Source organism: Eucyclogobius newberryi, unplaced genomic scaffold (genome assembly GCF_026437365.1).
Source record: "Eucyclogobius newberryi isolate DKJ021-1_F unplaced genomic scaffold, fEucNew1.0.hap1 SCAF_1, whole genome shotgun sequence".
Lineage (NCBI taxonomy): Eukaryota > Metazoa > Chordata > Actinopteri > Gobiiformes > Gobiidae > Eucyclogobius > Eucyclogobius newberryi.
In genome coordinates, this window is record NW_027315723.1 from 24,631,624 (window position 1) to 24,645,379 (window position 13,756).

At 38.3% G+C, this 13,756-nt stretch overlaps 3 protein-coding genes across 3 annotated transcripts; 1 reads left to right on the forward strand and 2 right to left on the reverse strand.

Annotated features, from left to right (window-relative positions):
- Positions 1-1,099: 1,099 nt before the first annotated feature.
- adat2 (adenosine deaminase tRNA specific 2) lies at positions 1,100-3,932 on the reverse strand. The gene is made up of 6 exons (XM_072451354.1): positions 3,752-3,932; positions 2,489-2,593; positions 2,262-2,412; positions 1,810-1,916; positions 1,298-1,370; positions 1,100-1,209 (listed from the first exon to the last, which is right to left on the reverse strand). The coding sequence occupies exons 1-6, from the start codon at positions 3,833-3,835 to the stop codon at positions 1,181-1,183; spliced, it is 549 nt and encodes a 182-aa protein (XP_072307455.1). The 5' UTR covers positions 3,836-3,932; the 3' UTR covers positions 1,100-1,180.
- A 283-nt stretch (positions 3,933-4,215) lies between these two features.
- Positions 4,216-10,241, forward strand: pex3 (peroxisomal biogenesis factor 3). Its single transcript, XM_072451365.1, has 11 exons — positions 4,216-4,420; positions 5,484-5,615; positions 5,750-5,831; positions 7,448-7,491; positions 7,574-7,695; positions 7,883-7,949; positions 8,088-8,142; positions 8,296-8,431; positions 8,742-9,028; positions 9,618-9,714; positions 9,817-10,241. The coding sequence occupies exons 1-9, from the start codon at positions 4,348-4,350 to the stop codon at positions 8,865-8,867; spliced, it is 837 nt and encodes a 278-aa protein (XP_072307466.1). The 5' UTR covers positions 4,216-4,347; the 3' UTR covers positions 8,868-9,028; positions 9,618-9,714; positions 9,817-10,241.
- Positions 10,242-11,437: 1,196 nt separating this feature from the next.
- Positions 11,438-13,412, reverse strand: batf3 (basic leucine zipper transcription factor, ATF-like 3). Its single transcript, XM_072451373.1, has 4 exons — positions 13,244-13,412; positions 13,016-13,120; positions 11,928-11,972; positions 11,438-11,581 (listed from the first exon to the last, which is right to left on the reverse strand). Exons 1-4 carry the CDS (start codon positions 13,286-13,288, stop codon positions 11,438-11,440), a joined length of 339 nt encoding a protein of 112 aa, XP_072307474.1. The 5' UTR covers positions 13,289-13,412.
- Positions 13,413-13,756: the final 344 nt, after the last annotated feature.

Here is a 13,756-nt window from a genome sequence, read left to right on the forward strand (position 1 = left end):
AAAGGGGCACTTATATTCTAAATTGGCTCGTGCTCGTACCAAAAGGAACATAAATTGTGTCTCTGTCTGTGGCGTTAAACTGTGGCCTAAAACAAAACAATGTAAAAAATATAAATCAGTTCAAATATATTTTTAAAAAGGAGATTGATCAGTGTTGCTTATGCGGTGTTGTTGAAACCAGTTTGAGAGTTAGTGAAGCCTGAATATGATAGAAGTGTAGATTGTGTCATGTACTTGGCAAGTTTGAAGTGATGATGTGTTTTATTGCATTGAAGAAAAGGGGAGGGGCTGAATATATTTATTGTTTTACTTTCAATGGGACTTTATTGGTTAAACAAAGATCAATAAATAAATAAAAATGCTATGCTGTTTGTATTAACTTCATGACATGTAACTGAATGTTTGTCATGTTTTCTGGTCATTGTTGTTATTATCAGAAATCAGATTACTCACATCTGCTGTAACTGTGTCAATGATCTCCAGAAATGACATCAGATTAGTTGTGAACATGGCCAGTGTCAGCTCAAGTGTGTTTTAAAGGTGTAAGCTTATGTTAAAGCACTAATGTCAACACTAATCAGGTTCCACTCGTCCTCCACCTTCTTTGGAGTCACTTAATCGAGAGGAAACAGAAAATAAACACGTTTTCTCTGTTGTTCTGTCACTTGACAGGTTTTTTTTCCCGGTGTGAGCTCGCGTGGATCTAAAGAAAGCCGCTGTTCAGTGGTTCGTTAGCGGCTTCACGCGCGTCAGCTCCGCGGTGACACTTCCAAACACGAGCCCTGGATACATTTGCATAAATCTGCATAATAACGAGGGAAAGACGGCAACATTACGACTGGTTGATCTGGAGCCTTGACATGAACAGTCAAAATGTTAACAAGAATTTATGGCGGTGTAATGAGTCCAGTGGCGCCTCAAGGATTTTGAAACGGGGGCGGCCAGGGGGGGGGGGGTTTAGTGTGCCAAATATAAAGTCAAATAATTAATTATATATGTCATTTATCCATTAAAATGGATAAAGATATATTATAAAATTGGGAAATGCTGACAATACATTGCTGTGTTGGAAAAGTGAAATAAAAAACTCAAGGAAATATTTTTAAAAGACAAGAGTGTATATACATTTAATGAATTACAGAAGGGAGTACAAAACATATAAAAAGAAAAGAAAATTCCTCTACTCCTTTCTGGTTTTGGGATTTGGGGCTGGAACAAAAAAAAAATATGTTTAGTATTTAAAATAATAATATTTTGTATATATAATTTTATATATATAACATGTTATGTTGGTTACCGTTTGGATTTTCCTGCTTGTAAAATGTCTTCAACATCTCCACAGCTTCCTCTGCTCTGTGGCCTGCAACACACTAAACACAAACATGTTTTACAAATATAATACTATTAATGTTGCTAAAACATTATTTTGTTATTTTTGAACAAAACAATTAGCACAACGTACACAATTAGCTGAACATTTTACATGTAATACTTTGGTTGGACACAGTTGAGACCTTTGCCTGAGAAACTATTTTTTTCTGCAGCTCAACTTGAATTTCCATTGCGATCAATAAAGTATCTAAATGATGAACTACAGAAAACTCTAATATAGCGTTATTTTAGCATTTTTTTGCATGCCTTGTATGTTTTATAGGATTTTGCATTGCCTTTATACAGCACTTTGGGCCATTGTGGTTGTTTTAAATGTGCTTTATAAATAAACATGACTTGAGAAAACTCCAAGGTTAGAATTTGAAAATATCATCACACTATTCATAAAGGTCTAAGCTTTAACAAATATTAACAAACCTTAAATGTAGTTCCAGTTTGTGGTAAATTTGCAGAAGAAATGTCCAAAACTGAACCACATCCTCCAAATCTGTCGTTCCTGCAGCCGTACACCACCACAGGGACGTCTGATCAGCTGTCAAGGACCAGCAACACTTACTGCAAAATGATCCGTCCAAACTGCAGCATGTCAGATGTGCGGTTATGGTACTTTAGACCCAACATATTTGTATATAAAGTATTTTTGCTGGGGTCCCGTTAATGGCATGGTACTGCTCCGTCATCTACATCCAAACCATTCTTTCTGAGTAAAAAACTGTCAGGAGCAGTGGACCAGATCTGACCCAGAATCTTGAACATGAGAAACTAATTTGTCTATTGAGCATGTTCTGATTTAAGTTGATAAAGGAAAAAAACAAACCCTGAGGACTGAGAGAACATGCAAACTACACAGACGCTTGATTGTAGGATACTGAAGAGCCTCAGTGCAGCAGCACACATGATACACGGCTCCACTGTGACGTACAGTGCGGTTTTCTCACAAACCCTTTTCAATTCTAAACTTCTGATTTCACACCAGTCTCTGAGTTCATCCAGAGCCACCATTTCTGCATGACGAGTGGCCTGAAAACAAAACAAAAAAGTAGGCCTTATTTATTTCTATATCGGACACAAAGAAAATACTTTTAGATTTACTGACATTTTTGGTTTCGTTAACTTCATTTCTTCCTTTCCCAATGATTTCATTGTTGTAAACTAAAAGACATCCAACTGGAACTTCTCCATTTTCCAGAGCATCTTTGGCCTGCAATAAAAAAAAAGGCTGTTTCATTAAAATGGTAAATATGCCTGTGTCAATGTGTGCTGCAACGATTGATTGATTGATTGATTGATTGATCGATCGTGACAAGTGAACAAAAAAAAAAAAAATAACAGTAGTGGTATTTTGATAATTGCAATTGTTACATGGACTTTACAGACACCTAAAAATATGCTCAAGATATACAAAAAACATTTTATAACAAATACACTGGCGTTATTAAATACCCATTCACTATCTAGAGGCCTTCAGTCATAACATTCCAACCAGCAGCAAAGTCTCATTGTACATCAGAAATAATCGTTTGTTGACTAATCGAAAAAATAAATGCTGACTAGTCGACTACTGAAATCATCTTTAGTTGCAGCTCTTTACTATGGTAGGAAAGGTTTCAAATGTAATCATCTGGACAATGTTTTTAGCATACAAGACATTGTCGGTGTAATCCCTCATTCGTCCAGGCGTGTTCCATAGTAGAAAAAGCTTCAGTTGTAGTCATCTGGACTCAGTTAGAAAAAATAGACGTTTCGACTCTCATCCAAGAGTCATTGTCAATAAAAGAATTTAGATCGAGAACTCCGATATTAATACTGTTCTGTGGTAAGACCTGCCCATTGGGCGGAGACTCTACTTCAGGAAGGCTCCGCCCAATGGGCGGGTCTTACCACAGAACAGTATTAATATCGGAGTTCTCGATCTAAATTCTTTTATTGACAATGACTCTTGGATGAGAGTCGAAACGTCTATTTTTTCTAACTGAGTCCAGATGACTACAACTGAAGCTTTTTCTACCATACAAGACATTTCAACTTTAATCCAAAAGTGATTTTCAATCTGGAGGAAATGGTTTGAGAAGCTAGCATATAGCTCTCCTGAGCGCTATACTACAACATACATAAAACTGTCTGATGTTTGCGCGCATGACGGATTCTTTCAGAGCAACAAAATAAAAAAAATAAATCCTGAATACTTCTACTACTACACTACAGTATTTTACTCTAAGTATTGGATAAGAGTTTCATTTATAAGGCTTATCCTAAAATTGCTTACTTAATCACAACTTCCCCACATATTATTTTTCCCCAAATTAGGAAGAATTGTGTGTTTCGTCATCTCCTCCTTCAATGACATTTGCAATAATACCATATGAAAAGCCTCGTCCATCCACTTCTGTATCTCTTCATCGCTGGGATAAAAACTTTCTCCACAAACTCCTTCTGTTCCCATTACAAAACTCAGATTATAGTCAGATTATTATATTATTTGTCATGCACGCAAACATCAGACAGTTTTATATAGGCGACCATGCTACAGAAGTACCGGGGGAACAAAATAAAGGTCGGACCAACTCCAAGTAGCCAATCACATCACTCCATTGGCATTTTAACAGTGATAAAATTTAGCACGTTGCATATCCGGTAAAAAAAATTGTTTCTTGTAGTTTTTTTTTTCATGGTGTTTCAAAATGTTTAAACATACATTTTTCACGAATCCCCATCTAATGAATGGGACCAAAATAAAATAGGGTTCACAATACACAATACAAATTACATGTACGTTTATGTCTTATTTTGACACGATCGCTTCCGTCTCTCTAATGTGATGCAGTGAAGCTTGACAGCAGCTCGCATGTTAGCAGAGAGTAGCTCAGTCCTGAAGTGTCAGCTCAACATGTTTGTCAAATAAATCAATCGTTTTGATTGCATTTGGATTGTTTTGTTGTTGGTCACAACTAGAGGATGTTTTCTGCAACTTGGAACTTTATTAAACGCCACAGAAGGAAGTTCATTTATACCGGTGCAGTAATTGGTGGTAAGTTTAGCTTAGCATTTAGCTGCTCTAATAAATAAGTACTACATTCAACCCAAAGTTGTCACGGGTAATTACAATATGGCTTAATATATACTATTGTTATTTAGTTATTGTTTTATCTTTTTCAGAATTTATTTAGCATAAAATAATTTAGAAATGTATGCAATTATAGTTTCGATTGTGTTTCTAATAGTTTCAACACATTTATGTTTCATTGATTATTCTACCCTGTTATTTGAGATTGTATTGATTCGGTGTCATTCATTCAGTGGACATTCCTAACAGTCCTATTACTATGATGGATCTAAGCTTCTTATTAACATGTATCACTAATCTAATCTAATCTCTCTAAGGTAATGCACAAGCCACAGTCATTTTCTGTCGTTCATCGAACACACTACAAACCGCATCATGCTTTAGTTTAATGCATTATTTAGGCAAGATGTGACCCCACATACAGTATGTTGCAGTGGAAGAATTATTTTTAAAATGCATTTAGCGGTAGTGTAATAGCTGCATTCAAAAGTACTTTTAACATATTCCATGATCCAATCAGTACTCTGAATACTTTCACACCGAGTTGCATTATAGCATGGTGTAAAATTGTGTTGTTTATTTTTATTATTAATATGCAGTTGAAGCCTAAGTTGATTGATCAAATACCACAATGTATTATTTTGATTTTAGGAAAGTAGCTGTTTTTCGTGGATCACACCAAAATAAAATAGAAACTGTAACTAAATATGGCAGTGTTTCCTAAAGTGGGGCTCGCGAGATGATTTCAAGATATAATGTTGTAATGGTGTTTTGATTGAAAACAGTCAAGTTTAATTTAAATTGGGTCAGATAATACAATTAACTAATATAATAAATACAATTAAACCTCATTTTATATGGGTTGAAACTTGAAATGATTATAGACATCTTTTTCATGTTGCTGTGGGGTCCCGAGTCAGTTTCATGGTTATTTTTTCAACCCTGAAATATTGTAAACAAAGTTGTAAATTTCGAAGTTTTCTTTTATGACAAGCTCCTGCTGATGCTCTCTCTCTTGGTCATGTAGGCATATACTTCCTGGGTAAATATGCTCAGAAGAAGATCAGGGACATCCAGGAGAGAGAGGCCAATGAGTACATCGCTCAGGCCCGAAGACAGTTCCACTTCGAGAGCAACCAAAGGACCTGCAACATGACTGGTAAACACAGTAAACTGCCTCATGCACAAACAAGTCAAAAATGAATATAATTTATTAGAGATTGCAGCAGTAAATGATCCTTTTATTATACGTAACTGAATATAAAACATCTCTCTGTACTTGTTGTGTTTCAGTGTTGTCAATGCTTCCTTCTCTAAAAGAAGCCATTGTAACTCAGCTCAACTCTGAGTGTCTGACTGCGCTGCTTAAGACCAAGTGAGTTAAATGTACTCTGCTGTCACTGCCTCTCAATTTTTTTTCCGTACAGAACCTTTTGCTCCTTATTCTCACTTGTGCTGGTCCTGGACCACCTCCGCTCCACCGTGAGCCCAGCCATGGACCCTCTGCAGTTTGCATATCGGCCTGGCATCGGAGTGGAGGACGCCGTCATCTCCCTGCTGCACCGCTCTCTCACCTGGAAAAGCATGGCAGCTCTGTGAGGATTCTGTTCTTCGATCTTTCCAGCGCCTTCAACACCATCCAGCCGCTGCTCCTGAGGGACAAGCTGGAGACGGCTGGTGTGGAGTACGACCTGGCAGAGTGGATCCTTGACTACCTCACGGACCGACCCCAGTTTGTGAGAGCCCGGAACTGTGTGTCTGACACTCGGACCTGCAGTGTGGGGGCGCCCCAGGGCACTGTCCTCGCGCCCTTTCTCTTCACCCTTTACACTGCAGACTTCAGACATGACACGGACAGCTGTCTCCTGCAGAAGTTCTCTGATGACTCTGCCATCATCGGACTCATCACGGACGACGATGATGCGGAGGACAGAGGACTGGCGCAGGACTTTGTGGACTGGTGTCAGCGGAACCACCTCCTCATCAACGCGGGGAAGACCAAGGAGATGGTGGTGGACTTCAGCAGACGCCACTCCACTGCCCCCTCACCAGTGAACATCCAGGGATGGGACATTGAGAGAGTGACTCATACAAGTACCTGGGTGTTCATCTGAACCACAAACTGGACTGGACTCATAACACAGACGCACTGTACAGGAAGAGCCAGAGTCTGCTCTACCTCCTGAGGAGACTCAGGTCTTTTGGAGTGACAGGGCCACTCCTGAAGACCTTCTATGACTCTGTGGTGGCATCAGCTCCTGTAGGGTGTGGCCTGCTGGAGCAGCAGCATCACAGAGAGGGAGAGGAAGAGGCTGGACAAAGTCGTCAAGAAGTCCAGCTCCGTCCTGGGCTGTGCTCTGGACTCGGTGCAGGAGGTGGGGGACAGGAGGGTCCTGGCTAAACTCACATCTATGCTGGACCATGAGTGTCGCCCCCTGCAGGACACTCTGTCCCCTGCAGGACACTCTGTCCCCTGCAGGACACTGTCCGCTCTGGAGAGCAGCTTCAGTGAGAGACTGATCCACCCTCGCTGTGTGAAGGAAAGGTTTCACAGGTCTTTCCTTCTGCTGCTGTCAGACTTTATAACAAACACTGTTAGTCCTGAACACTTGTAACTGTCATACCCATGTGCAACACTGACATATTCATGTGCAATACTTTGACATAATGTCAATCATTTTGGTGCAATATTCTCTGTCCATATAACGCTGTAAATAAGAGTGTTACTATTGTAATTATTATATTTTACTTTATATTAAGAATATAAGAGTTTTTTTTATAAGAGCTTTTCTATTAAGAGTGTTTTATAAAGTTATCTGTTCTTTGTTGTTTACCTACTTCTTTTTTTTTCTTTTCACAATGGAATTTTCCCATTGTGGGACAAATAAAGGCTTATCTTATCGTATCTTATCTTATGTCAAATCAAGTTACAGTGAAAATAATTAAAAGCAGATATGTAGTTTTTATCTTTTTTCTCACCTCTCTTTTCAGACCTGCTAACAAGCTAGAAATCTGGGAGGACCTAAAGATAATCAGTATGTTTTTGTGTCTACATAAAAGTGCCATGTAAACACTGACAATAATGAAATGTAATATTACATTCTTCTGTTTTTGCAGGTTTCACTCGTACGATAGTTTCCGTTTACAGCACGTGTTTGTTAGTGGTTCTACTTCGAGTCCAGCTCAACATAATCGGAGGATACTTGTATCTCGACAACTCTGCAAACAAAAACACTGTGGTCAGCTCTTGTTAAAACATTTTTGACTCTGTTTTCAGGCCCAGAATACACAAATGATTAACTAATAAATGTTTTTTGTTTTCTAAGTGAAACAGTGGCATAAACTCTAACAATCTGTTGTTACTGTCGTTGGGTTTTTAACCCTCTGAATTGCTGTGACATGTTGAAGACTTCTTGTTCTCCTCAGGCTCCTTTGGCCCCTCCAGATGTGCAGCAGCAGTATCTGTCTAGTATCCAGCACTTATTAGGAGATGGTATGTGGACCTGGATTAAACCTGATTTACTGAAGTCTTAGCAGATGTAGTTCTTATTTTATCACTAATAATAAAGGCTTTTATATGTAGTTTATTGCTCTTTAAATCAAATCCTCAGTGGCATTTCTTTTTGTCCAGGTTTGATAGAACTTATTACAGTGGTGAAAAAAGCTGTGCAGAATTCATTAGAAAGGTATGTGTGTTATACTTAAATGACTACTTGTCCATTTTCACCATGGATCTTACAGAGATGTATCTGTAATTTGCCAATTCTTTTACACTCCTACATTTACAGTATTTTACACATAGTTCACCCCCTTAAATGAATATGATGACTGCCCCACAGTATGTCCCTGAAGCAGAGCCTGTCTCTGCTGGAGCTGGAGCAGCAGATCAGTTGGATCAGGGCCGAGGTGGAAGGCTCAGAGCGCCCTCTGTCCTGGTACATTTTGGCAGACGACCAGGAAGCGCTCGCAGACCAGGTAAAGGCTCGGGTTAATGCTGCTTGACAAGACACAGCTGTAAAAGTTTAGATGTTCCTGAGGAGGGCTGTTACTCCTCTCAAATTGCATTCAATGTATAAGGATATCTTTGTGTTATCTGCTTTGGACCCCCTCGAAAAGGAGATGGCACGTCTCAAGGGGCTTTCCACTGAATAAAGTCAAGTAAATTAAAATAAAATAATCCGTCTTCTTTAAGCTGCACTGTGACCTTTACTTTGGTGTATTTTAAATTGCCTCTCTTGGATAATAAACGTTGATTGGTTGTTGTTATTTGACCTGCTGTTTTCAGGCCTGTGGTTTGACTGAAAATGATGTGATGACCATCCGCCTCCTGAATGAGACCAGAGACCTGTTGGACAGGCGAGCGACACTGCGGTCACATGACGCACCCGAACAGCCAATCAGATCTCTGTAGTTTAAGTCTGAAATACGTGTATGTTTTTGCGCCCACAGCCCAGACTTCACGAAGGTCCTTCATGCGTGTGTGAACCGAGGCTTCTCTCGTCTCCTCGACAACCTGGCTACGTTTTTCAGATCTCCTTCCGCCGAGTCGGAGCCGAGCTGTGCACCGGACAGGTAAACACTACGGGCCACGCTCTTGCAGTTCATTTTTCTACATGCTAAAAACCTTGTGCAGAGTAGAATAGTACAAAATATTTGTAATTTTTTAAAATTTTTCAATTTAAACGTTTTCAATTGGGCAAAATGTTTCAGGTTAAGATGCCCTTTAGATAGGACAGTGATAGAAACATTCAAGACATGCTACTATTTACTTTTACTGAATTACCGTATTTTCTGGACTATAGTTTTGGCTGGGGTGCGACTTATACTTATATTTATACTTATATACTTATACTCTCCGGAGCGACTTATATGTGATATTATTTGTTATTTTCACACTTGCAACCGCATTTCATACTCCAGTGTGACTTATATATGTTTTTTTCTTCTCTATTATGCACATTTTGGCTGGTGCGACTTATACTCCGGAAAATACGGTATACTGAGTGTGTTGAAATATAATTAAAACATTTTATGCAATCTCAACAGGGAATTTTTTTTTTGCAATAGGAAATTTGACCATGTTTATTTTGCATTTGAGACGGGTTCAGTGCTTTAGACCTTCTCAATCACATTTATTGTAACACATTGTTTCCTTGTGTAGTTTGTATGCGGTGAGTTTACCTCTGGCCAAGATCATTCCCATTATTAACGGACAGATCAACACTATCTGCAGCGAGACGCCCAGTCACTTTGTACAGGTGAAATCTTCTGAACACTGAACACTAAAGCGTCATTCGTTTGTCTTTTTTCTGCTTTCAATAATCCGTTTGTGTGCGTTTTTTGCTTCTTCTTTTTTTTAGGATTTACTGTTAAACGACCAGGTGAAGGAGTTTGCTGCTAATGTTTATAAGACTTTTAGCATGCCCCAAGAGCTTCAGAAATAGCTACAAAAGGACAAAGGCAATTGTTCCTGGACACAGAATGAAATGCACAGTGACCATGGACCACGGAAAACATTGTCCTTTTGAACAAAGGCTGCTCCGCTCTACAGACGAAGACATGTAATTTACTGATTTTATGAGTTTTGTATCTACGCTAGCGGATGTGACGGTTTATTGCCAGCAAGAGTGATGATATATGATAAGTAACTACTTCTGATGGATTTGTTTTGTAATTTTTATGGGTTTAATACACATTTTGTAAAGTTGTAATGGAAGGTTGTAACATAGCAAGGATGGTGAGCAATTCAAAGAAGAACTAAATATTATTCTTGTCAAATTTAAAATGACTTGACTCCGTGTGTGATTCAATTTTCATCAATTGTGTTGTTTAGTAACGAGCCGACTGCACGGCAGCACTTAGCTAGCTCAGTGTTAGCGCACTTTTAGCATCAGTACCTCCTGTCTAATTCTATTTCTATGGTTTTTTCGCCATGTTAAAGACTTTACAAAACAGCGGAATACTTTTGTGTCATGAATGCTGTTGAGGCGTAGACAATTCAAAAATAAAACTAAAATAAACCAAAAGAATCTTCATACAGAAACAAACAAACAGTCTTTTCTTTAAAATAGAATTGGTGGTTAATTTTATCTTTACATTTGAATACAAGTTAGCATTAGCTGAGAAACAGTTAGCTTAGCCATTGAGTGGGATTTGTTACAAGTCGCAAATGAACCAGTGCAACATATTTCAATAATTAGGAAGTATCTAATTTTAGAAAATGGGTTTCCTTTCTATAAACAGCCAGTGCTTTTAGCCACAAGCTGAAGTGAAAAAGAAACTGATCTTTGCGGTGATTTTTTTAATAAAGAAAGGAAATGTCAGAGCGATGTGGTTTTTGTAGTCAAGCCACAGGTGAGTTTCATGGATATCACATTAATGTGGTCAACATTAAAGAAAGTAAATACAGAAGATGGCTGAAGGCTATTGTAAAAAGGTCGGATAGCACCTGCGGAAAATATTTATCAGTTTTACTTCCGTTAAGTTGCCGTTTGTGAAACCCCTCTGTGATGTCATCAATGGGCGACGTGCCATTGATAATCCTTTACACTTAACTGTTTTTCTGACAGTTTAAACAATAATTCAACAAAATAAAGATGTTATATGGTATTATTGTTGGTCAAATCGTAACTAATGTTAAATTCACATGGATTTTTGCTCTTGTTCACAGTATGGTTGCTAGGTAACAGTAGTGGAAATACCTCTACCCATGTCAAATTTGCTGCCTATGTCCAATCAGGAAGTAACGTTATAAACTTTACAAAAATGGTCAAATTGGGCAGAAATAGGCAAATGTTTTGTAAAATCTGAAATATAATTCTGTTCGCTACACATTTAGTGGTCTCAGCTGTCATAGACATTTTAACGTAATTTTGTTATCTCATTTTATATTTAAAAACAGTAAATGAAAAACAAACAGATGGAGAGCATAGAAGTGTTTTATTTGATTTACTTTATTTACACAGAGCCACCTAAAGCTCGTCAGTGGGACAGAGTAACCATATTATTGTCCTGCTGCAGAGTGGAGGAGGCAGAGGAGAAGGAGCAGTGCATTATGGGACAGAAGGGTTCATGACCATGGAGAGCATCTGAGAGGAGACGCTGTTCCTCAGAAAGAGAGTCCACCTGCAGACAACAAATTCACAAATTTAGTTTTCAGTTTAGTTTAGTCATGAGTTGTGTTTTTGTCTAATCGACGGCAACATGTTGGAAAGTAGTCAACGTAGCTTGGTGCTTATAATGCAGTGAACCATTCAGGTGCATATTATAACATATGTTGGCTGTCTCACAACAAAATGGTTATTATTGAGGCTATGACGGTAGATAATGATTTAAATTGCAGTAAGAAACAATAGATAGTTTAAGCACCCTTGATGAAGCTCATTAAATCATATATCCATATTATTTTAGGTTAAATTTAAAATAGAACTGTTTCATTAAGTTAGATTACTTAGATCTACATTGTGAATACCTCTTGTCTGAGTTTTCTGTTCCTCTGCTCCAGATGTTCACAGGCCTGATGAAAAAATAAAAACATTACAACAAATCCCCCTGAGAATGGACCGGAATGGACCAACAGGCAGGGCTGTCTTAACGCATTGGCTCATCAGGGCTACATCCCAGGGGCTACATCCCAGGGGCCCGCAGTGAGGGGACCTTTCACTAAGGAGCTGCGAGTCTCTCCTCACACTGTAAAGACTTCAAACAGCACTTTCCCAAATATATTTATACAATTTCATTAAAGCAATATTAAATTCAGATCATTATTTTGTCACAATTTTTATCAAAATTAATTTATTTCAACAGACACTTCACGGTAGCGCCTGGCTAGTTCTAGTTGCTGTAAAAGTGCTCATCTTCACTTCTCGTTCCATTCATTTTCTGTGGAAATTAGAAGAGTCTTGCTCAAATAAATAAAAATATATCTCAGCAGACAGCGACTTAAGACTTTTACGTACAAAATATGTCAGCGGAGGAAACCTACGTGTTTATAAAAGTGTTTTTGTCTCAAAGCTAAAGGCTAACATACCTTAACTTAAATATAAAACTGACAACTTGATGATGTACATGGAGTGCAAAGTGGAGTGTTTTTGTAAACAAGTTAGTTCAGTCTGTGGTGATATTTTAACATATTGATCACATTTACAATAAATTAAATTCAAATACATTTTATTAAATTGATTGTATGTTAGCATTAGCTCAGAGACAGAACCACTAACATTTATAAAAATAGATTTTCCATCCTATCCATCTGTAACGTTTTATGTTAATTATTGATTTATTTTAGTAAGACTCTGCTAATTCCCCATAAAGATAATGAATAGAGCAGAATGTGGTGCTCCACATTTTAAGGCAACTGAAACTAGCCGGTCGGTTTTGTGAAAAGGACGTATTGCTAAATTGAATGTAATGACAAAGATCTTGGGTCAGGATTAATATAGTAGTTTTAAGGTGTATTAAAACAATGTTTGAGGGGGGCTTCCTGGCTCACTCAGCCCCAGAGCCAGCTAATACCTTAAGACGGCCCTGGGAACAGGAAAGAGCATCGCACACACGGACCTCATGAAGCTTGTCCGCTCTCTGGGTTTGTCTCTTTCTGCTTTTCTGAGCTGCAACTCTATTCTTCTCTCTCCTCTTCATCTTCCGCCCGTCATCCCCTGTTCCCTGTCACACATCATTATTAAGGAGAAAACTGTCTCCATGTTAAGTAAAGCATTACATTTCAATCATTGGAGAGCACATGTAATCAAAATAATGAGGTACTAAATCTGTGGATTATTGACTCACCTCCCACTTGTCACCAATGTTGATTTCACGCTGAGTTGACATCATTCAGACATACTTCATAGGTTCAATACGGTTCAACTTTCTTAATCCCAGCGTAAAATGTGTAGTGACACTTTAGTTGCAGTTACTCTGAAGTTGGAGAGGACAAAACAGAGAGTCCAGAAGAGGCTGTGGACAGGAACCATCTCAAAAAAACTTTCACTTCAACTTCTAATTCACTGCCCTTTTAGAAGAACTCAGGAGGAACAGGCAAGTAAGTCACATGACGCAATCCAATGGCAAATAATTCAAATAACTGAGCATTGTGTATATACATGAAAGATATATGGACAAACATCTTACCAGCAATAACAACTGAGTTATTAGAAATGTGGAAACTTCTAAAAAATGGCTTCAAAAAAAGTCCTCTTAAAGTGAATAAGGTTTATTTTGGTAGTCGTTTTACAATGACACACGCATTAGTCAAAGAATTGGAGACGTTCTCATTCAGTTCTTACAGAAGGGGGATTATTT

Excerpts from the sequence above, each read along its gene's own strand:
- adat2 (XM_072451354.1), bottom strand. The coding sequence starts at position 3,835 with ATGGGAACAGAAGGAGTTTGTGGAGAAAGTTTTTATCCCAGCGATGAA. Across the intron at positions 2,594-3,751 it reads TGGACGAGGCTTTTCATATG|GCCAAAGATGCTCTGGAAAA; the intron begins GTATTATTGCAA and ends TTTTTATTGCAG. Across the intron at positions 1,917-2,261 it reads TGCTGCACTGAGGCTCTTCA|ACGTCCCTGTGGTGGTGTAC; the intron begins GTATCCTACAAT and ends ACAGCTGATCAG.
- pex3 (XM_072451365.1), top strand. The coding sequence starts at position 4,348 with ATGTTTTCTGCAACTTGGAACTTTATTAAACGCCACAGAAGGAAGTTC. Across the intron at positions 7,492-7,573 it reads GGAGGACCTAAAGATAATCA|GTTTCACTCGTACGATAGTT; the intron begins GTATGTTTTTGT and ends CTGTTTTTGCAG. Across the intron at positions 7,696-7,882 it reads CTGCAAACAAAAACACTGTG|GCTCCTTTGGCCCCTCCAGA; the intron begins GTCAGCTCTTGT and ends TGTTCTCCTCAG.
- batf3 (XM_072451373.1), bottom strand. The coding sequence starts at position 13,288 with ATGATGTCAACTCAGCGTGAAATCAACATTGGTGACAAGTGGGAG. Across the intron at positions 13,121-13,243 it reads ACATTGGTGACAAGTGGGAG|GGAACAGGGGATGACGGGCG; the intron begins GTGAGTCAATAA and ends GATGTGTGACAG. Across the intron at positions 11,582-11,927 it reads ACAGAAAACTCAGACAAGAG|GTGGACTCTCTTTCTGAGGA; the intron begins GTATTCACAATG and ends TGTTGTCTGCAG.